Source organism: Peromyscus eremicus, chromosome 1 (genome assembly GCF_949786415.1).
Source record: "Peromyscus eremicus chromosome 1, PerEre_H2_v1, whole genome shotgun sequence".
NCBI lineage: Eukaryota > Metazoa > Chordata > Mammalia > Rodentia > Cricetidae > Peromyscus > Peromyscus eremicus.
The window spans coordinates 58,986,290-59,008,543 of NC_081416.1; the positions used below are offsets into that span (position 1 = coordinate 58,986,290).

Here is a 22,254-nt window from a genome sequence, read left to right on the forward strand (position 1 = left end):
GTCTGTGCCCTCAACAGCCCTGCCCTGTCCTTGCAGGGAACTCACTGTCCGCGCTTCTGGACGGCAAGGCTAAACTCACCTTCCTGAGCCGCAAGGAGGAGTACACCCTCACCATGCCCTACGCCCACTGCCGAGGTGAGTGACTGTGCCCTGCCCCACTTCCTGATAGCCCGGGCTAGCCCTCAGTCATGGCATAGGGGGCTGTATTAGTTACTTTTCTTCTTACGATGACATGGTAAAAAACAACCAAGAAAGGAAGAAAGAGTTTGTTTTGGGTCACAATTTGAGGGTCCAGTCTACCATAGAGGAGGAGGTGACAGAGCTGGTTATGTTGAATCCACAGTCAGGGGGAAGAGATGAACCTGGTGCTCCGCTGATTTCTCCTTTTTTATTCAGCCAAAGACCCCAGGGATGTGCCATCCATATCCATGGTGGGTCTTCCTTCCTCTGCTAACCTCCTTGCAAACACCATTGTAGACCCGCCCAGAGGTGTGTCTCCTAGGTGATTCCAAATTCAGGTGGTGTTGACAACCATAGCAGGTGCTAAACCACTCAGGTGTTTGCTTGTGTGAAGGTGTCCTGACCTCGTGGGTGACTTTTCAGAACTGGGTGTGTAACTCTGGGTGGACTGCTAGGATTTCTCCTCTTTGATTTTTTTTTTTTTTTTTTTTTGCCTCTGGCTCCCATTTGTGATAGTGAGCAGTCCCAGCTATTGAGGAGGCTGAGGCAGGAGGATTGAAACGTCAGAGCCTGCCTGGGCTGCAGAGGGAGTTCAAGGCCAGCCTGGGTAACTTAGTAAGACAGTGTCTCAAAATTAAAAGGCATAATTCCTATAGATCCCTACCCACCCCCAGCTCCTATCACAGACATCTTCCTTAGTATGGTAGACATGACTTAGTTGTTAGCTAAAATCCACAGTTTCCTTTAAGGCCCACTCTTTGTGTATATTCTACAGGTTTAAAGAGTGACATAGAGTCACCACTGTGGTGTCAAACAGAAGACCTCCCCACCCTAAAAATCCCCCTGGTGGGGGCTGAAGCTCAGCGGCAGAGCACGTGCTGAGCATGCTGAGGCTAGTATTCAACCCCAAGAACTTCCAAAAATAAAAATAAGAATCCATTCTAAACCTGCTGTTGTAGCTCATACCTTTAATCCCAGTACCTGGGAAGCACAGGCAGGCAGGTCTCTGTGAGTTCGAGGCCAGGGCTACATAGTGAGACCGTGTCTTAAAAAATAAAAAAAAAAAACCTCATCTCTGACTCGGCATAGCTCTGACAACTGAAAGGATGAGCGGGACACGTGCAGCTTGATCTGGGGAGCAGCAGTTGGCTTGTGACCCTGAGTCTTTACACCCTGCCTGCCAAGCCCCGATCTTGCATGGCTCTTAAGTCTCGGGCAGAGCTGATGCAGACCTGACAAAGCCATCTAGCTAGGTGACAGGTGGCAGTCTTAGGATCATGGGACTCTTGGTGCTATGAGCCTGCTTTCTGTGTTCAGCTCTGTGTAAAGCCTGTCTTCCAAGGACTTTCAGAGTCCCCATGGAGTGAAAAGGTCCCCTCCAAGATTACACAGCCACTCCCACCAGTCTTAGCTTGGGAATTACAGTGACTTTGAGGAATTCATTCATTTTTATTTTATTTTGTATAATTGTGTGTATAGAATACTTACCTGATTCTAAAAATCTAAAACACAAAACAAGGTGTGACTGGTCCCCGTGTCTCTTTCAGAACCCTGTCCCTTGTTCCCACACGGAGCTGTAGTTAGCTTCTTTTTTCTTCCTTTTCCTAGTTTGGTTTTTATTTCATTTATTTGTTTAGTTGTTTGGAGTGAGTAAGTGTGCCACTGCACACTCGTGGAGGTCAGAGGGCAGCTTGAAGGAGCTGCTTCTCCCCTGTCACCATGTGGGACCTGTGGACCAAACTCAGGTCCTCAGGCTCAATGGCAAGCAGCTTGCAGCTTATGAATAAAGATTTTATTTGGGCTTATGGTTCCAGGGAGCCAGTCCTCCGCCATGGTGGGGAGGCATGCCAGCCAGCAGCAGGCATGGCAGCTGGAGCAGGAAGCTTTGAGTTCCTACCTTGGACCTCAAGCAAGAAGCAGAGAGAACAAAGGGAAATGTCGAGTCTTTAAACTCCCAAAGCAGCCTCCGTGATGTATGTCCTCTAACAAGGCCACACCTCCTAAACCTCTCCACGTGGAGGCCAGGTGTTCAAATACGTGAGCCTCTGTGGGACGTTGGACATTCTCATTCAAACCGCCAGTCTCCTCATGTAACCCAGGCTGGCCTGGTACTCACTCTGCAGCACAGGCTGACCTCCAGCTCATAATCCTCATGCCCCAGCCTCCAAGTGTGGAGATTACACCAAGCTCATAGCTGACTTTTCTTACCTTGTAATGCAGCCCCGAGAGCCCCTGGAGCAACATGAGGATCCTGCCTTCCTCTGAGTTGTGTAGGTCCCTGTGGTACTTGCTATATCTTAGCACTTTCAGTCTCCTTGGAAGAATATAGGGGTAGGGGTCGAGCCTTTGCTGCTACAAATGGCTTTTCTTTTTCTTTCTTCTTTTTTTTTTTTTTGCTTTTAATTTTTTTAAATGAAATATTTTATTTCACATTTCTGAGTTTTCAAGTAGAAATGTGTGGGTGTTTTGTTTTATTATTGTCTTAGTCAGTGTCCTATTGCTGTGAAGAGACACTATGACCATGACAGCTCTTATAAAGGAAAGCGTTTAATTGGGGCTGGCTTACAGTTCAGAGGTTTAGTCCATTGTCATCATGGCAGGAAGCATGGTAGTGCACAGGCAGACATGGTGCTGGAGAGGCAGCCGAGAGTTCTACATCCGGGTTGTCAGGCAGCAGGAAGAAAGAGCCACTGGGCCTGGCTTGGGCATTTGAAACCCCAAAGCCCACCTCCAGTGACACACTTCCTCCAATAAGGCCACACCTACTCTAACAAGGCCATACCACCTAATCCTTGTCAAGTAGTGCCACTCCCTAATGACCAAGCATTCAAATATATGAGCCTATGGGGCCATTCTTATTCAAACGACTGCAATCATGGTGGTGATTTTTAAATTAGATTATGTTTTCCATATGACCAGAAGTATACTGAGAAAAAGATATACAGGATTTTCAGATGCATGCAACACAGCCCTGAGGGACTGCTGGGAACAGACACACTGGCCCAGTCCTGGGGGCAGTGAGGAACAGACACATCTATTCTCTAGTTCTGGGGCAGAACCCAGCCACAGATGTGATTGCTCAGTCACTGGGATCAGGGCTCCTGAAGGAGCTGACCCACTGAAGGGTATGGCATCTCCAGACCAGAGCAGAGGCCCCTTCCTGGGTCACAGTACTGAAGGACAGGCAAGCTTCTGGCTCCATTTCAACAAACCCCTTCATACACCTTCCCTACCCTGTCTGCTGACACAGGCTTTCAGGGCTGAATCCCAACACCAGTTGCATTTCAGGGATCCTGTATGGCACCATGACCATGGAGCTAGGGGGCAAAGTGACCATCGCATGTGAGAAGAACAACCTTCAAGCTGAACTGGACTTCAAGCTCAAGGTAATGTATGCAGTTTGTGGGAGACCATGCATGGAGCTCAGGGAGGGAGGCCTGATTCCCTCATCCCACACCAAGCAGAGTGCCCCCAAACAAGTACACTTTTGCATCCGCATAGAACAGGCAGGGCCCAGACAGAGAAAGGGGTTGCCCACAGGCCACACAGCAGAACCTGCAGGCCTAAGTCCCATTGTCCTAACGGTAGAAGACTACAGATTTGAGTTCAGACTGAGGCACTGGCGTGAGGGCATCCTTTTCTAGTAGTGAGCCTCATCTAAGCCGTAGTCATGAGAATGACCACTTCGTACCTCTGAGGATGTGCCCCTAAGCAGGGCCCTCCTCCTCCTCCCCACTCATTGGATGTCCGTCTGCTCTTGCAGCCTTTCTTTGGGAGCAGCACCAGCATCAACCAGATCTCTGGGAAGATCACGTCAGGGGAGGAGGTCCTTGCACGCCTCACTGGACACTGGGTAAGACATCATTCCTCAGGAGCCTGGCTGGGCCCGAGGGTGGTCACCAACCAGGCCGGCAGCTCTGATGCTGCTGTGCTATCTGGGGCAGGACAGAGATGTGTTTATCAAGGAAGAGGGCAGTGGAGGCACCGAGCTCTTCTGGACTCCTAGTGAGGAGGTCCGCAGGCAGCGGCTGAAGCGGCACACAGTGCTTTTGGAAGAACAGAATGAGCTGGAGTCTGAGAGGTGAGGCCCTATACCCAGGAGCCCTGCTGACCACAGGCTGTGGTGGCCGGGGGAGGGTGGTCAGGGTCACAATGCTGGGAGCACATTCCAGGATGTCTTTGGCAAGGACAGCCTCAGAATAGACCCCTCAGGCCAGATCAAACTGTCCTGCTAGAGACAGCTGGAGGAGAGAGCCTCATCATAGCCAGCAAGGGAATCCCTGCAGGTAGCAGGTGGGAGCCCCGCTTAGGAAAAATACAGTTCATAGTGTGGAATCAAAACCTGGGAGACACAGGCTTCCTGCAAGATAATCAGCTCCCTGCCATTGAAGGCAACCAAGCAAAGAGCACTCGGCCTCCTTCCCATATAGACGGGACTGATTCGGGGCTGCTGATTAATGGAGCCGCCCCACTCTGAGCTCCTGGTGGGTTGATCTTCTGGCCTGTAGGCTCTGGCAGCACGTCACCAGGGCCATCCGTGAGGGTGACCAGCACAAAGCCACACAGGAGAAGTCTGTGCTGGAGGAGGCACAGCGGCAGCGTGCCCGTGAGCACCAGCAGAGCCTCACTCCATGGAAGCCACAGTTGTTCCACCTGGACCCACTCACCCAAGAATGGCGCTACCGATATGAGAAGTGAGTGGCCAGTGGCCCTGGGGTCTGTGCCGTGGGGCTGGAGCTGGCAGACTGACTCCACTGTGCCTGTTTTGACTTGGGGACATCATGGAGTCTCTAATGCCCTCTCTCTGCATTCAGCAGTACCTTAAGGATAAGGGATATGGAGGGATGGAAAGATAGACCCCCCCCCAACCCTTCCCTGAAGACTCTGAACAGTGGTTATCCCCTGGGTTACCATGAGAGGCTGAAGTCTAGGCTAGGACAGCGCCCTCTCCCTCGGGGGGGGGGGGGGGTCATCACTGCTACTGATGGATACCATCTGGACCCTCCAGCCACAGCCCCTGGGACCCCCTGAAGGACATCGCCCAATATGAGCAAGATGGGATTCTTCACACACTGCAGAGGGAGACTATGTCTGGCCAGACAACCTTCCTGGGGAGTCCAGGGTCCAGGCACAAGGTCAGTACCTCTCACCAAGGCTCCAGCCCAGGCTTGATCTCAATGGCTATCTCATTCCTTCCACCTAGCCCTCCTCCCTCAGTGCCTGGGTCTGTGATATCTCAAACCCTACCCGGCAGTGGGCCTTCACTGATCCCAGGCTCCTCATGGCTCCTTCTTCCTTTCTGTGGGGGACCCCAGATACAGAATACCTGATTCATGGGCACCTTGGGCCTCACAGTTTAAGACTCCATGTAGGAGTCAGTTGGCTACCAGTCTGTTTACCTCCTGAAGCCACTTTGTCCCATTCTATAGATAAAGAAACCCAGGCTCAGGGTAGTCCAAGAAGAAAGACGAGAAGCCAGCATCCATATGTAGGCAGAGTTTCTCTGCATCCCGGCAGTTGTTCGCTCCCAAATAACCACTCTGAGACGTATCATTAAATATAAATGCTAGACTGATAGCTTATGCTTGTTACTAACTAGCTCTTATAACTTAAATTAACCCATATTTCTTATCTACCCTCTGCCATGTAGTGGTACCTTCTAGCATGGCATATTTATCTCCTGCTTCCTCTATGTCTCTCCCATGACTCCCACCCTTCTTCCCAGCATTCTCTCTGCCCCAACAATCCTGCTAGTTATTGGCCAACCAGCTTTTTATTAACAATGAGAGCAACACATTTTCACCGTGTACAGAAGCATTTATTCTACAGCATCTATACACGCCTAGGGCCTGGGAAAGGCAGGAAGGAGTCAAAGGGTCGGGGGAGCTCCAGGAAAAAGGGGGAAGGAGGGAGGAGATGCCCTTATGTAAGGTGGGACTATGAATGGCTCCACCAGGTGGGTCTGGCCACATGTTCTGGGTCCCAGGTGTGAACAGCACCGGCCATGAGCCAACCTGGTGGCCAGACCACATAGAGCTGGCTGGTCCTCTTTCCTGGAGAGGAGGTCAATGGTTTTCTGTTCCTGATGGGAAACTGAGGCCCCAGAGATGGAATGGCTGCAGTTCATGCCAGGTGATTTAAACCACCTGTGTCCAGGTGCAAAGCCATCAGATCTGTCCTCTGCACACTGCCCTACTCTAGGGCATCCTGACATTAATGAGCCACCATGTCTCCAAAGGGCCCATGGGAGGGGAACCTAGATAGACTAACTCCATCTCTTTACAGAGACCTGGCCCCGACCGGCGGCTCCGCAAGGCCAGTGACCAGCCCTCTGGCCATAGCCAGGTCACGGAGAGCAGCGGCTCCACACCTGAATCCTGCCCAGACCTCTCTGATGAGGACTTTGTTCCTGGTAAGTAGCTCCCAGGGTTTCACATATGCTAAGCAGGCCCTGGCCCTGGCTGGTGGAAACCTTGGACCTTGACTAAGAGGGAGGAGGGCTGAAGGAGAGGGCCAGTCCCTTCCTGTAGCCCCTCTGCAGGATGTTAAGGGCCAGGAAGCACCTTCCAGAGATGAGGATACAGGGGCAGGTATCCTCATAGTACATCTTTGCTTGTCCTGCCCTGCCCTCTCCCTAAGAGATCTGCCTTCTTAGAGTCCAAGGACAGACTGAGGCTGTAGCCAGGACATGGGGAAGAAAAGAGAGTACTGTGTATGTGGCTTAGTGGTAGAAAGCCTGCCTAGCATGCATGAAGCCCTGGGTTCAGTCTCAGCACAGCATAAACCCAGCATAGTGATGGACACTCATAACCCAGCACTCCAGAGGTCACACAAGAGATCAAGAGTTAAGGTCACCTTCAGCTGCATAGTGAGTTCAAGGCCAGCCTAGGATACATGAAATCTTCTCTGAAAAATGGGGATTTGCAGGGAGACCGTGGTCCCAGGCTAGGATTTTCCTGAGCTGCAAGGACACTGTGAGAGGTTGGTTGGGTACTGTCCATTGCCCAGCCCCCAGCTCTGCCTATGACCCCTTCCCTGATGGGACTCTTGGCTCCTTTGTTGTTACTGAGCAATCTGTGTCTCCCCAACATTGTCCCCACCTCTGCAGTGGACCAGCCACGTCTTGGTCACTCATCTCTAGGGCTTGCAGGCTAGCTGAGCCTGAATCCATCCCTTCCTAACCTCTCCCTGTCTTTCCGTGTCTGTGGCTGGCTGCTGAAGTTTTCTCAGGTGGTAGATCAGAGGCTGGGTCAGCCAGGACATCCTAGCTCACCCTGGTTTCTTTCTTCCTGCTGTCTCCATCCTGGACATCCAGGTAGCGAGAGCCCATGTCCTCGGTGCAGGCGAGACGCACACCGGCTACGGATGCTACAGGAGGCTGTGCTGTCTATTCGGGAAGCTCAGCAAGAGCTGCATAGGTAAGAACACAGGAGATGGAGGGGCCTGCCAGCCTAGGAGAGTGCAACCCTCATGCAGGAGCCAGTGGGCACAGGCAAGGGGCTTAGAAGAAAGTGCAGGGCTAGGGGAGTCCCTCAGGGCCAGGGGAGCCCCCCACCTCAGGTGTGTGAAAGCAGGTGGCAGCCCTCCTGGATCCCTCAGGCTCCCTGCAGCTTGTCAGCACCGCTGTACAGACTATGCTCAAGACAAAGGGAGTATCTGAGAGCCGTACTGTGTGACCTCAGGGGGTATGAACCACGGCCACACAGTTCCTTCTTGACAGCACACAGTATCATATGAGGACACCATATGCCATTGCACTTGGTTCTCCTCTGTAAAATGGGTTAATAGCAGCACCAACCAGGGGGTGGGGGGCAGAATGGAGAGGGTGTGGTGGAGAACAAGCTTTGTGCCCATCCAGGCACCCCACAAGTGACTGGCACAGTACTTGACCCTGTTGACTCCTTTCCAGATCTTGCCAAGAGAATTGGTTGGTAGGGATGGGGCGTGGAGCTGAAGAGAAATGAGTGAGGCAGGGCTGGGACACTGAGAAGGGTAGGGACAGGAGTGAGATGTGGTGGGTACCTCCTGGGTCAGCCAGGTTCCAGACACACAGCACCACTCAGACGGAGATCTAGAAAGCTGAGTGTGGCTTGGCTGAAGTCAATCGCTATAGTTTGGGAAGTTGAGAAGTGTGCTGGCTAGAGGCCCCTGGGTACCTGCAGTAGCCTGAGGGGAAGGTGTGGAATGACTTAAGACCCTAGGTACTTGCTGGGTGACGGTGGCACACACCATTAATCTCAGCACTCAGGAGGCAGAGGCCAGCCTGGTCTACAGAGTGAGTTCCTGGATAGCCAGGGCTACACAGAGAAACCCTGTCTTGAAAAAACAAAACAAACAAACAAAAGATTCTATGGCCTCAGAGGCAGAGAGCTTGGAGTGGGTGTATGAGGCCAGAGGTGGTTTTTGGCCCCAGGGAAGATGATGGCACTGCCAGGCTAGCAGCACTCCCCATGCTAAGTGACAGTTTTTTTTTTTCTGCTTTCCCATGTCAGTGTCCTCTAGAGGTCCAAAAAAGAAAAGCCTCATTAATTCACAGGAGAATGTGGGGAAAATTGGCAAAGGTTGCTGGGAGATGAATCGTACATGACATCACTCTTGTTCTGTGGACTGTATATGTCTTGTGGTTTGCCTGCAGATGGCCATCAGCAAAACCATGAAAGTCTCAACACTTGCAATCCTCCTTTGCCTTCCCTCCGGCAGTCACATAAATATAAATATACACCAGCTAATGAGAATGGGGATTCCTAGGGCCTCTGGAGTTCTTCTGATGTCACAGTGGGGAGCCCCAGACCCAGAAGGCTGACAGAGGGCTGAGGAGGTGTGAAGTGGGCTGTACACAGCCTGCTGAGGACAGGGTCTCCCTGGAGGTGCTTGCCCAGATGCCTGGGTATCCTTGAGTCAATCCAGGTTAACGCCTCTAGCCGATGTCTCAACAATACAGCCATGTGTCTTTCAATCTGCTCCTTACCCAAGCTGTGTGGGTAAAGAAAGGGAAACCTGGTACCCCACAAAAGGACTGCTTCCATCCAGGAAACAGAGAGCCCAGACACCAGGGTCCAGGCTTGGTGGGTTTGTTCCTATGTCCCTGGAATGTCAACAAGACCCTGAGTGTCTCACATTCAAGAGGCTGAAAGTCTCAGTCTTGGCTCTTCCCAGTGCCCTGTCCTTGGCTTGCAGCCATGGTTATCCTCTGTAACTATGTATGTCTCTGTCTTGATCCCCTTTTAGATTAAGGGCCCACCCTAGTAAGCCTTTTAAAGTAGCCACCTCTTCAGAGATCTTATCTCCAAACAGCTCAGGGGACTTCGACATAGGTTTGAGGAGGAGGACACCATTCAGTCACCACCCCAGGGGTGGCAGGGAGGATGCAAGAGGCCTGTTCCCCAAGACCAGACCCTCCCGTCCCACGACTGATACCCAGAAAGCACAGCCCAGGTTCCTGCCCTGGGACCCCTCTCCCTGAGGACCGCCCCCCCTGCCCCCGGTAGCCATGTTCCCAGCAGACAGACATGCCATCCTGTCTCAGACTCCTCTGTAGGCCGGGAGGGTGGCCATGCTGGTGTTCACGCAGCCTCCGCCTCTGTCATTGCAGGCACCTCTCAGCCATGTTGAGCTCCACAGTTCGTGCCGGGCAGCCGTCGTCCCCCAGCCTCCTGCAGAACCCCCGCTCCTGGTTCCTGCTCTGCATCTTCCTGACATGTCAGTTATTCATTAACTATGTCCTCAAATAAGAGCCCTTGGGATCTGCATGCAGGGTGATGCCTGCAGAGTTCCCTCCTAGGCACCCAGCACTTTACACCGGCCAATGGAGGCAGTGAGGCCCACAGGCATGGCTACTGGGACAGAAGGGTCCTCGTACGAGAGGATGGCAGGTGGGGCCTGGGGCTATGAGGGTGCTGTGACCCCAACTGTAGGACCCTCCAGGGAGCACTGGCCTCTCCTACAGAGCCCTCCACCTAGCACCGGCCTTAACGCTAAAGCCAAATGCAGTTTCTGCCCTGCAGTGTGCCCCTGGTCATCTCAAGTTGCCACTCCCAAGCCAGCCCTCACTTGCCACATGGCATCAGATCTGGGGGTCAGGAGGGCCTGTGCAGGCTCTGGACAGCCACTCACCGCAGCGCGGGAGAAAGCGAGGAGGTTTCCAGGAGCAGCAGGAAAGACGACTCCAGGATTTCCCAGGGCTCTTTGAGCGGCGACGTTGACTTCTGGACAGTCTGCCCACTCAAGCACTGACAGGCTGTAGCCGCTCTGGTGAGGACATTGGGACCTTTATCCTGTTATTAAGCTGCTTGGACAGGAGCCTGTTCAGGGAGTTGCCGAACCCACACCTGCCCTACAGCCAGAGGAGCTCACCTGTGCCAGGGGAGTGCCCTGGCCAATGGCAGTGTGAGCTTGTAAGCAAGAGAAGTGCCCAGGGGGTGTCCCCAAAAGCCAGGGAGGCTGAAGCTTGCCACATGCCCTGACCAACACAGTCTTCCCATTCTGTTGACATTCTAAATACATATAGTTGGCAATATTCCAGGCAGCTGTGTGCAGTGACCAGCCTCTGCAGCCGGCCCCCAACCCCGTGTGGATGGCCCTCTGTGCGTGCGTGTGCGTATGTATGGGCACCTACACGTACTCACATTCGGAGCCTTAATACCTTGTTGGTGCCATCTCCACTGTAACTGATCCCTTCAAGTTTTGTATCCACTTGTCTCTCCTTCCCCAGCCTGGGGGTGTGTCTGCTCCATGCCTTGAAATAAATGGAAATACATGTATGTTCTCTTCTTGGGGTTCCTTGAGGACAAGGAAGAACTTCTGGGGAGATGGAAAAACCAGTGTAATAGGGCTGTCTTGGGCTGGAGGCACCAAGTGAGAGGTTCAGAAGGCGGGGTGCGGGTTCACAGTGTGAAGTGAGAACATGGCCCACCTGGATGGAGCCCTTGAGAGCTGGAGTCCCACCCATCAGCCAGTGAGCAACTGTGGATATGGGAAGGATGCTGCTTGCCAAGGCATTCTGGGAAGCTACCAGGACTGGGAAAGTGAGGGAAGGGATCGGGACCTATTTCTTTAAGTCACTATAAAGAAGCTCAGACTGGGCAGCCTGCTGTGGCCAGCATGGCCTTGCTGAAATGATTAAGCTTCTTTATGCTCAGATAGCTTGGAGGCATCCAGAGTAGCCCTAGGCATCTCTGAGTCCATTTTAAAAACCTAGAAAGACACTCCAGGAAATGGGTAACTCATCCTATGCCTTCAATTCAATTCGGTCTGGTTGTGTTGTGGAGGTGGGCCAGTCCAGCCCCAGGCACGTGGGGCTGCCACAGGAGAAGAAGAAAGGTGTCAGGCGGAAGAGAACATAGAAGCTGTTGGGTGCTGAAGTATGATCATCTGCTGGAGCGGGTGCTGAAGTATGATCATCTGCTGGAGCGGGCGCTGAAGTATGATCATCTGCTGGAGCGGGTGCTGAAGTATGATCATCTGCTGGAGCGCTCCTGTGGGGCTGGGCTCGGGTCAGGTGGGGCTAAGGTAGGAGCAGGACGAGTGCTGAGGGCTGGAGGTAGGTAAGAACACTTGCTGCTACCGGTGTTGCTTCGGGTGTGGCGGTGTACACCTTTAGTCCCAGGGCTGGGGTCTGGAGGCAGAGGCAAGCTGACCTTTGAGTTCAAGGCCAGCCTGATCTAATTAGACAGCCAGAGCAACAAGCAGTCTACCCCGCCTCTCCAGCCCCAGCACTCACTTAGCTTACGGGAGCAGTTCCGAAGGGCTCTTGCACAAGAGCCACATTTCTCACCCACATTCCTGGGGCGCTGAGTCAGTGCCTGGATTCAAGCCAGCTTGACAGAGCCCAGCACCACAGGAGCATGCTCTGGCAGAGGACCAGGGTTCAGGACTTCCTGCATGTCTGCTCTTCCTGGGTAGAAATCTCTTTAAGCAAGAATCTTACCCAAGAAATCATGTGCAGAGAATCCATTCTTATGGGCAGCAGGAGGCAACAGGCAACGGGAACTAGAGGTTTCCTGGGAACCGGAGGTTTCCTAGGCGGTAACTGGGACAGCGGCGGCGGCGGCGGCGGCGGCGGCGGCGGCGGCGGCGGCGGCGGCGGCGGCGGCGGCGGCGGAGCGGTGACGTCACGAATGAATGAGTAAACTTCAATCCTCAGCTTTGTCCCAGGGAGGAGCGAAGGTTGGGTTGGGAGGAGGTCCTGAAGGTCAGGAAACCACAAGCCTGAGCGCCCCCCCCCCCAAAAAAAAAGATGTGAAAAGATTGAGTAACACCCCATCCAGTCTGATCCCGTCTGCAAAAGAAATCCCTCCTCTCCTTTTTGGTCAAACTGAGTAACATAGGTTTAGAAATAATGATTTCTTATGCTAAATGTACCTACAATCTTAGAGACTGAACTCAGGCAAAATGTAGCCAGCCCACAATAACCAAGTTAAAACCAAACTCTGAGAAAAATGGTAAAACAAGTTTCCTCTTTTTTAAGGTATCATCTATCTATCTGTTTTCTTTTTTGTGGCCTGGAACTCACTATATAGACCAAGCTGCCTCATTGCTCTGATTGTCTAGTGCTGAGATTAAGGCCATGTGTGCCACCATGTCCAGCTGTTTTATTTTCAAATTGTTTAAAAAATATTGTTGTAGGCGGGCGTGGCTTTAGTCCCAGCACTCGGGAGGCAGAGGCAGGTGGATCTCTGTGAGTTTGAGGCCAGCCTGGGCTACAGAGCGAGATCCAGGACAGGCACCAAAACTACACAGAGAAGCCCTGTCTCAAAAAAAAAAAAAAAAGAAAGAAAGAAAGGAAGGAAAAAAGATTGTGTTGTTGTGTGTGTGTCAGAAGACAACTTAGTGCAATCGGTTCTGTGGTCCCCCCCCCACACACCCCTCTCCAGACAGTGTAGCCCTTGCTGTCTGGGAACTCACCTTGTAAAGCAGGCATCTGCCTGCCTCTGCCTCCCCTGTGACAGCACTTCCTGGCCTGTAGATTCACCACGATGTGGGTTGGGGGATTGAACTAGGGTCATCAGGCTTTGGCAGCACGGGCTTCTACCTGCTGAGCAAGAGCAGCAAATGCAACTTTCCAAGGAACATGTTTGTGCTTTGATTTGGTTTAGTCCTGAGCAGACACCAGGCCTGAGGGAAGACAAGAAGACAGCTGTCGTCTGGGTGGCCGTGGCGCACGCCTTTAATCCCAGCACCCAGGAGGCAGAGCCAGGTGGATCTCTGTGAGTTCAAGGCCAGCCTGGTCTACAGAGTGAGATCCAGGACAGGCTCCAAAACTAAACAGAGAAACCCTGTCTCAAAAAAAAAAAAAAAAAAAACCACAAACACATACACATACACACACACACACACACACACACACACACACACACACACACAAAGGGCTGCAGGCTGGCCAAAGAATTGGCCCCTCCCACTGCCCAGCCTAGGTGAGGGCTTGTGGACACAGGCTCTGCTCCCTGGCCCTAGGGAGAGAGGCAAAGGATGACTTAAGGAGAGCCATCCTGGTGCAGGCTCCTCTTCCTTGGAGCAGCCAATGAAATCCAGGTCTCAAAGTCCTCTGATGCCCCTGAGTCCTCCCTCATTTTAAAGAGGAAGTGGTACTTGGAAGGGAGATGGATGGGCTGGTCAGTGGGCCATCTTTTCTAACACCTGGAGGAGGCAGGTGGAATTAGATGAACCAATCAATCATCTTGGACCCAGCTTCCCTAGAAAGGATGAGAGATCGACCTTGTGTTTCCTATGTCAGGCTAGGAGACTTTCCTTAAATGTCGTGTCCCAGGAGCTTGGATTGGCACATGAGGAGCTAAACACAGTCAATGGGAAGAATAGGTGAGGGATTCACTCACAGGCCAGGGAAAGCCGATACAGGGTGGAGACCCAGGCCTCCCTTGGGGGTCAGCAGAGTTAGCAGGTCTCACATAGCCCCCCAAACCCTGATAGAGAAGCTTTCAGCTGCCTCTCCAGACCACTGACTGGTGACCACTCATGGGAATGCGACAGGGGTGGATTACTTCAGACTTCTTGTTCGGAAGAGAAACAGCAAAAATGCTACGTTTTCTGCTTCCTGTGTTGAGCTGTGGGACAGCTGTGTTGGTGTGGTTTCCACCTTCTCTCTCTCTCTCTCTCTCTCTCTCTCTCTCTCTCTCTCTCTCTCTCTCTCTGTTGTTGCTGCTTTTGAGTAACATTTACAATCTGCCTCTGTCTGTCTTTTACACAGATCACAACTCTTGCCTCATTTTTTTCTTTACTATTACAAAAAGAAGAAGACAGTTTGGCTTTGAAAGTTTTGAATTTGAAAATCCTTAATAGTCACAAATTGTTCTTACAATGGATCCTTTGGAAACTGTCTTTTCTAGGATTGCAGAACAATTGGTCACATTTCCTTGTGATCTGCATTCTAATTTTGATTTTGTCACTGAGATAACATCTCATGCTTTGTTACTCTAGACTTTTGTCTCAAATGCTATCGTGTCACTTCTGAGGAGTTTTCATTCTCTTCAGTTTTCAGTTTACCAACCATCGCAAGGCCTCTTCCTCCACTCAGGTCATGGGAAAGAAATGTTTCATTAACTTATAATAAAGAGCAGTATACTGTAATGGAAAAATAGCAGAGAACCTAACTCTAGCGTACTGCTTGCAACAATATGATTCTGTTAAATAACTTCACTGGTGTTTAAAATTACATCTGCATTTATAGAAAATTAGATAGACATTACAAGTGCTGAATGTCTGGAGGCACTGTATCACCTAGAGATTGGGCAATCAATCATACAGGAAGCAACATGCAGGGTATGGGAGGCGGGAAGGCGTGGCCAGTGGGTATTTAAGGTAGTGCAAGTGAAGTGCTGTGGCAAAAGTCATGATTTTCCACCCTGAGTCGGTCTCCAACCTGGGTCGTTGTTTACAGTTGCATCTGCTGGTGCAGGTGAGTAGACGCTCAGGGCTCGGAGCTAAGACCCCTGGTCCTGGCACCCGGCCTCTTGGCTGCAGGGGAAATCTACAGCTGTGTGGGGCTCCGGGATCAGCCCGGGCACAGCGTACGGGCACCTCGGCGGAGCGGGTTGTGGGGCGCCGGGATCAGCCGGGGCACCACCTACCGGCACCTCGGCGGAGCGGGCTGTGTGGGGCGCTGGGATGAGCCCCGGCACAGCCTACGGGCACCTCGGCGGAGCGGGCTGTGTGGGGCGCCGGGATCAGCCCGGGCACAGCCTACCGGCACCTCGGCGGAGCCGGCTGTGTGGGGCGCCGGGATCAGCCGGGGCACAGCCTACAGGCACCTCGGCGGAGCGGACTGTGTGGGGCTCCGGGATCAGCCCGGACACCGCGTACAGGCATCTCGGCGGAGCGGGTTGTGGGGCGCCGGGATCAGCCGGGGCACAGCCTACAGGCACCTCGGCGGAGCCGGCTGTGTGGGGCGCTGGGATGAGCCCCGGCACAGCCTACGGGCACCTCGGCGGAGCGGGCTGTGTGGGGCGCCGGGATCAGCCCGGGCACAGCCTACAGGCACCTCGGCGGAGCCGGCTGTGTGGGGCGCCGGGATCAGCCCGGGCACAGCCTACCGGCACCTCGGCGGAGCCGGCTGTGTGGGGCGCCGGGATCAGCCGGGGCACAGCCTACAGGCACCTCGGCGGAGCGGGCTGTGTGGGGCGCCGGCATCAGCCCGGGCACCGCCTACACCGCGGAGCCTACTCTTACTCGGTTAGGAGTCGGAGGTGGGGTACGGGGTTGGGGCAGAGTCAGGGAAGTAGCCACGTTCACAGACTAGAGAAGGGTATCCCTGAGCGCTAGGAGAAGCGCTCATAAACGCACATGAATTTCTTCGCCTTGGCTTTTTTTTTTCCGCCTGCAGGCGCGCACAGGGGCAGATGCAGACTAGCGCTTAGTCGTGTGTGCTCCTCGGGTGGGTCCGGCCAGGCTGGTCCCGAGATATGCTAACTACTACAAAAGGAGCATGTAGAAGAAATGACTGCCTACTGCTTTTCGTGGGCCTCTCTGATCTCTGTTCCAAGATGGCTCATTGTCACTTTAATAGTGAACTGCAGTTAAATTTAAATTAGGTGGGCAGCCTAATCTACATATAGAGCTCCAGGCTAGCCAGAGCTACACACAGTAAGACTCCGAAAAACAAACAAAAAACCTGGACAACCCTGTAAATGACCTTTCGGTTACAGCCAATTTAATGTCAATCTTTTTCTCATGAGAATTCTCTTAAGGCTGGTTTAGTGTCACACACCTGTAATCTCAGCACTCGGAAGGCAGAGGCAGGATTGCCACAATTTCAAGTTCAAGCCTGGTCTCTATAACAGTATTCTAACCGAGCTGAGGTTACATAGTAATATCCTGTCTTCAAAACCAAACAGCCAGGCAGTGATGGCACATGCCTTTAATCCCAGCACTCAAAAGGCCGAGGCAGGCGGATCTCTGTGAGTTAGAGGCCAGCCTGGACAACAGAGTGAGTTCCAGGACAGCCACACAGTCAAGGCTACACAAAGAAACCCTGTCAAGCAGGAAAAGATTTATGTTTTATAAACCCATTAGGATATAGCGTTTGTGCGACACATTTAGATCTTTAGTAGCAACAACAACAAAAAATAATCCTTAGGTTGTTCTAAGATACTATTTGAGCAGTCAGAGACCATTTACATGCAATCAGCGCTTTTTAAAATAACCAGGGGGCTAGAGAAGTACTTCGTTGGTTAAGAGTACTTCTTTACTGGCTGTTGCTGGGCAGCTCCCGCGGCCCCGGACCAATGAGCCGGGATCTCCTCCACAGGCTGCCAGCGGATATGCAACAGCGGTGACTCAGAGGTGACTTAAAATTCCCAGCTCTTTGAGACTAGATCGTGAACTTCCCCACAAGGGGCGAGACCCAGACCTCACATGGGGTGGCTCTTAACCTCAGCAAACTTCTCTGCCCCTCCAGGTTGGGGCTCTGGAGCTACATGCCTGCTGAGGCATCTCCAGATTTTGTATTCCATCTGCATTTTGTATTCCAGAAACCCCCAGAAACAATCTAGATAAACAATGTTGTTAAAGAAAGTTGTAAAGAGCCGGGCGGTGGTGGCGCACGCCTTTAATCCCAGCACTCGGGAGGCAGAGCCAGGCGGATCTCTGTGAGTTCGAGGCCAGCCTGGGCTACCAAGTGAGTCCCAGGAAAGGCGCAAAGCTACACAGAGAAACCCTGTCTCGAAAAACCAAAAAAAAAAAAAAAAAAAAAAAAAAAAAGTTGTAAAGAAAAAGTAATGATTGACTCAAATACTGTCAAAAAAAGAAGGTGCTTCAATTTAAGATTGAAGATGAGCTGTGCGTAGCAGCCCACACCTTTAACCCCAGCACTGAGGAAACAGAGACAGGCAGATTTCTGTGAGTTCGAGGCCAGCCTGGTCTACATAGTGAGTTCCAGAACAGCCAGAGCTGTGTAGTGAGACCCTGTCTTGTAAAGTCAAAATAAAAATAAAAGATTGAAGATAACATCTCTTTAAAGAACACAAAAAAAACAGACCATCCTCAAAGAATGCTGAAAATAAAGATTTATTTATTTATTTATTTTCTAGACAGGGTTTCTCAGAGTAGCCTTGGGTGCCCTGGAACTCACTGTAGACCAGGCTGGCCTAGAACTCACAGAGATCTGCCTGTCTCTGCCTCTCGAGTGCTGGGATTAAAGGCATGGGACACCACCACCACCTGGCTGAAAATAAAGATATCTTTATTTTCCACAGTCTGGCCTGTGATTGTCGTTCTCCCAAAAGAAAGTACAGGTGTAGCAGGCAAGCATTCAGTCCTTGCAAGGCAGGGGGAAAGTAGTGAGTGTCGCCTTCAGGGCATGTATGAAGAGCTATCAGATTCCACAGGCCTTGACAGTAAAGATGGCAGCAAGGTGACAAGCTGGGAACCCTGAAAAGACTCCTGCCTGGCCCGAGTTAATGGCAGAATTCCTGACAAATAATAAATGGGCCAAGACTACCAGAAGGAAAAAAAATTATGTCATATGATCCTAACCTATGAACCAGGAAATCCTGCCGCCAAGGAGGTTCTCTCGTCTATTGAAGAAACATTGAGGGCAGGAGCTCTGAACCAGAGGAAGATAACGATTGTGAGGAGGATGCTAGCAGTGAAATAGAGCGGAGTGAGTCAGGGTGTGAGAGAGGACAGCTCCCATGAATGTGTAGATGGGTCCTGAGGGCTGCTGCTGCGGGAATTTCAAGAGGGTGTGCCATGCGAATGCAAACAGAAAGAAGAGAGGCCTCAGCTTGGTGCTTTCTTTGGTAGAGAGTTTGAGGGATCTGTATTCTTAGTTTGAGCCCCTTATGTTTAGGCTATAGATCAAGGCGGGTCACTTAGAGCGGGAAGCAGGGAGGAGAGAGGACGTGCTGGGAACATACCAACTGTTCTACATGCGTTATTTAATCTCTCAACCCTAAGTAAGTATATTACTATCCTCATTCTACAGATAAGAAAAGCGAGACATGACAAGGGTAAATAGTTTTTCCAGTGTGAGTCACCTATTAATTTACAGGCTCTGGATTTATAGGCCTGTGTGATATCACAGCTCCATGGATGATGTCCTTTCAATCTCCTACCAATGACCACCACATTAAGCCTTTTTTTTCTTCCTTTTTGTTTTTAAGACAGCGTCTCTCTACATAGAACCCTGACTATTCTGGAACTCACAGAGACTAGCCTGCCCCTGCCTCCAAAATGCTGGGATTAAAAGTATATGCCACTATGCCTAGCCAGCATATGCTTTTGACTGCCATCTCCCTCCAGCCCAAGAAAAACATTTAAAACTTTTGGATACTTGGAGAAATAATATGTGAAGGTGAATTAAAAAAAAAAAAAAAGACAGTGGTAGCCCACACCTTCAGTCCCAGCACTCTGGAGGCAGAGGCAGGTGGATCTCTGTGAGGTGGAGGCCAGCCTGGTCTACAGAGTGGGTACCAGGACAGCCAGGGCCACACAGGTGGGAAAAAAACCAAAACCACAAAGCAGAGCTCTGGATCTTTTACCCCCTTGCAAGTTGCTCCAACTGGCGCCTCCATCTGCAGCCACACTATGGGAAGCAGCCACAAAAGCCTGATGTGTGGATGACAGGGTCCTAGTAGGTCACAAGTTGCACTAGAACACTCCCTGCTGACTGCTGGAAGAGAACCGGGGAAGTACTGCTGTACAAACAGCAGAGAGCCACCCAACTTCTCCATGCTCTGCTCTGCAGCCTTCTGCAGAAAACTGCAGGCTCCAGCGTTCTGCAGCATCAGATAGTCCCTGCCCTGCTGGCCACGTGCTCCCCACAAGGAGGCTCCTTTTTTCGGTACTTCCTTTTCCACCAGCATCCGACTGTGCTCTGCAGTTACCAGTAAATATAAGCTGCCCCTTGCCCTTCTCTAGCTCCTGCTAATTGCTATGCCAGCACCACTCTCCGGACAGAGCGAGGACCTCTCCAGCTGCGGCCCCGATGAGTACTGGTCTGGGGACTACTGCTGCAAGAACTGTAGTGCAGGTGAGTTCCGCAATGGGACCCAGTGCCAGAACATAGACAGGGGTACTCCACACCAGGGGCTGTACAGGATGAGGAGGGTGTGGGGCAGGGAGTCCACCTCAGCCACTACCTACTGGCTCAAACTCTAGGAAGTACCTCCTAGCCCAGGTACACAGACCCCCAAAGGCGCCCCTTTCTGTGTTCAAGAGAGCTGGTATGAATACTTCTACCAAGGCCTCACTAGTGGAAGCTCACCCACCTATCCACCCTTGGAGGCATGAGCTGTGGCACCCAGCTGAGAGGAAAGTTCAGAAAAGGGAGCTGGGAGGATTAATATTGCCTACCTGTATTCGCGACAGGTGCCAGGAGCCCCTCACCAAGCCGTCATAGGGTCTTCACAACTCATGTAGGCACACGTAGTGGGCTGCAGATACTTGGGGTGGCCCAAGGCCCTAGTCTGTCAACACAAATGTACGAGAAATCACACCATGCCCCATGGTGAACGAAGGCTCTCTTAGCAGGCCCATCCCGTGGGACACCCAAGCCCACTGAAGTGAAGCTGTCCTGGACCCATGACCCACCAATCCCCCACTCTGTCACCCCAGATAAATCATTTAGCTTACTGTTCCTTAGGCTCCTGTGCGTAGGAGGAGTCTCCTTGCAAAGTCCAGTTCCCAGCTGTTAGAGAACTGAGCAATTTTGTCTTCAGTGTAGGCAGAGCCATGTGGGGCCAGAGTGAAGCTACTTCCAGCTGTAAACCTCAGTTCCCCCGCCTTCCCCCAGCCCTGGAGCAGTGCTGAGGGGCTCCTCTGGAGAAGTACACAGAGGAGTGGTGAAGATGCACACCAGCCCTTGCCTGTCTGTCCAGGCTGGGTCCCATGAGGCACACCATGGCAGCCCTTGCCAGTCTGTCAGTGTCAGCCTGTCCCCTGCTCCCTCCTGACATTCCTCCAGGAGAAGTTCATCCCCTAATACCAGTAGACAATCAGGTTTGAAGCCGATGCTGCAGAGAGAGGCAGGCGCTACAGGGCACTGTACTCTGTCACCCCAAACTGGCCACTCATGTCACCCTCAGTCCCAAAATTTAGAGCTTGACTTTAACATTCTTTATGATCACTCACTTTCCCATTTCAAGATAGTTTCAAAAAGGAAATAGGGCTGGAAGGATGACTTAGCAGTTAAGAAAGCTTGTTGCTCTCTCAGGGGACAGGAGTTTGTTTCCCAATACCCACATCAGGCTTCTCACAACCACCTGACTCCAGCTCCAGAGGATCTGTTGCCCTCTTTGCTCTCTATGGGCACCTGCACATACTTGTGTACACAGACAGACACACAAATAATAAAAAATAAATCTTAAAAACAACAACCATCGAACCGGGTGGTGGTGGTGCATGCCTTTAATCCCAGTACTCAGGAGGCAGAGGCAGGCGGATCTCTGTGAGTTCAAGGCCAGCCTGGTCTATAGAGTGAGTTCCAGGACAGACGCCAAAGCTACACAGAGAAACCTTGTCTCGAAAAACCAAAAAAAAATCAACTATCGTAAATGAAAAATTATTGATGTTCAAATAGATACAAGAACCAGACACCGAGACTCAGCCAGCTGTCCACTAGGCTTGACTCAGTCTCACTCCACTAATCTCTCTTCTCCAGTGGACTCTGCATGTCTGCCACCTGGTCATGTCTGCAGCTGTCCTTCAGAGAATACATGAGAGTAACATGTTTGCTGGACTTGGTCCTTTTCCCCATAGTTAGTTCACAGTTTCCTTTACAATTAATAGGAAAGGAAATTCCCAGGGCTACCTGAACACTTCCAAGTTGGTATCAGAGAGCCTGAACCAAGAGATACAAAATGGTTCCAGGAGAACCTGCTAGGACGAAGAACTGTCCTGCCTTTAGGAAAGGCATAAGACATTGAGCATGGTGATTCACACCTGTAATCCCGGCATTGAGAAACTGAGGCAATGGGATTGCTGTGAGTTCCAGGCCAGCTAGGACTATTGACTGAGGCTTTGACATACACACACACACACACACACACACACACACACACACACACACACACACATACACACACACACACACACACACACACACACACACACACACACATAGAAAGAAAGAAAGAAAGAAAGAGAGAGAGAGAGAGAGAGAGAGAGAGAGAGAGAGAGAGAGAGAAAGAAAGAAAGAAAGAAAGAAAGAAAGAAAGAAAGAAAGAAAGAAAGAAAGAAAGAAGCTGAGCATGGTAGCCTAAACCTATAATCCCTGCACTCAGGAGGATTGCTATGAATTCCTGGCCAACTTGAGCCATACTGTATCAACACCACCAATAACGACAGAAAGAGGCTTGAGGAAGAAAGTTCTTGTTAAGTGACATGTTTGTGAGGCAGTAAATGAGGTGACCTGACTTCACCAGGGTCTCAAGTGCTTCTCAGAACACTGAGACTGCCACTCAAAGGGGAGGGCATGGGACTTGAAGGGCAGAAGTCAGTTACTTGTGACATAGAAGCTGAGCCCTGCAGGGGGTCCGAGGAGCCCATTCTATTCACCACTGGTTCTCTGGCTTCCTAGATCCGGGAGGGCCAGATAGCCACAGGAAGGAGTGCAGCTCAGGG

General features: G+C 51.6%; 1 protein-coding gene across 1 annotated transcript in view; it reads left to right on the forward strand.

The window, feature by feature from the left end:
* Positions 1-10,940, forward strand: part of Osbpl5 (oxysterol binding protein like 5) — a 56,657-nt gene extending 45,717 nt beyond the window's left edge. The window contains exons 14-22 of the mRNA XM_059264102.1: positions 37-135; positions 3,469-3,566; positions 3,944-4,033; positions 4,125-4,261; positions 4,689-4,874; positions 5,189-5,315; positions 6,466-6,592; positions 7,496-7,598; positions 9,773-10,940. Coding sequence (XP_059120085.1) covers positions 37-135; positions 3,469-3,566; positions 3,944-4,033; positions 4,125-4,261; positions 4,689-4,874; positions 5,189-5,315; positions 6,466-6,592; positions 7,496-7,598; positions 9,773-9,911 — 1,106 coding nt within the window. The 3' untranslated portion in view covers positions 9,912-10,940. The remainder of the gene's footprint in view (positions 1-36; positions 136-3,468; positions 3,567-3,943; positions 4,034-4,124; positions 4,262-4,688; positions 4,875-5,188; positions 5,316-6,465; positions 6,593-7,495; positions 7,599-9,772) is intronic.
* Positions 10,941-22,254: the final 11,314 nt, after the last annotated feature.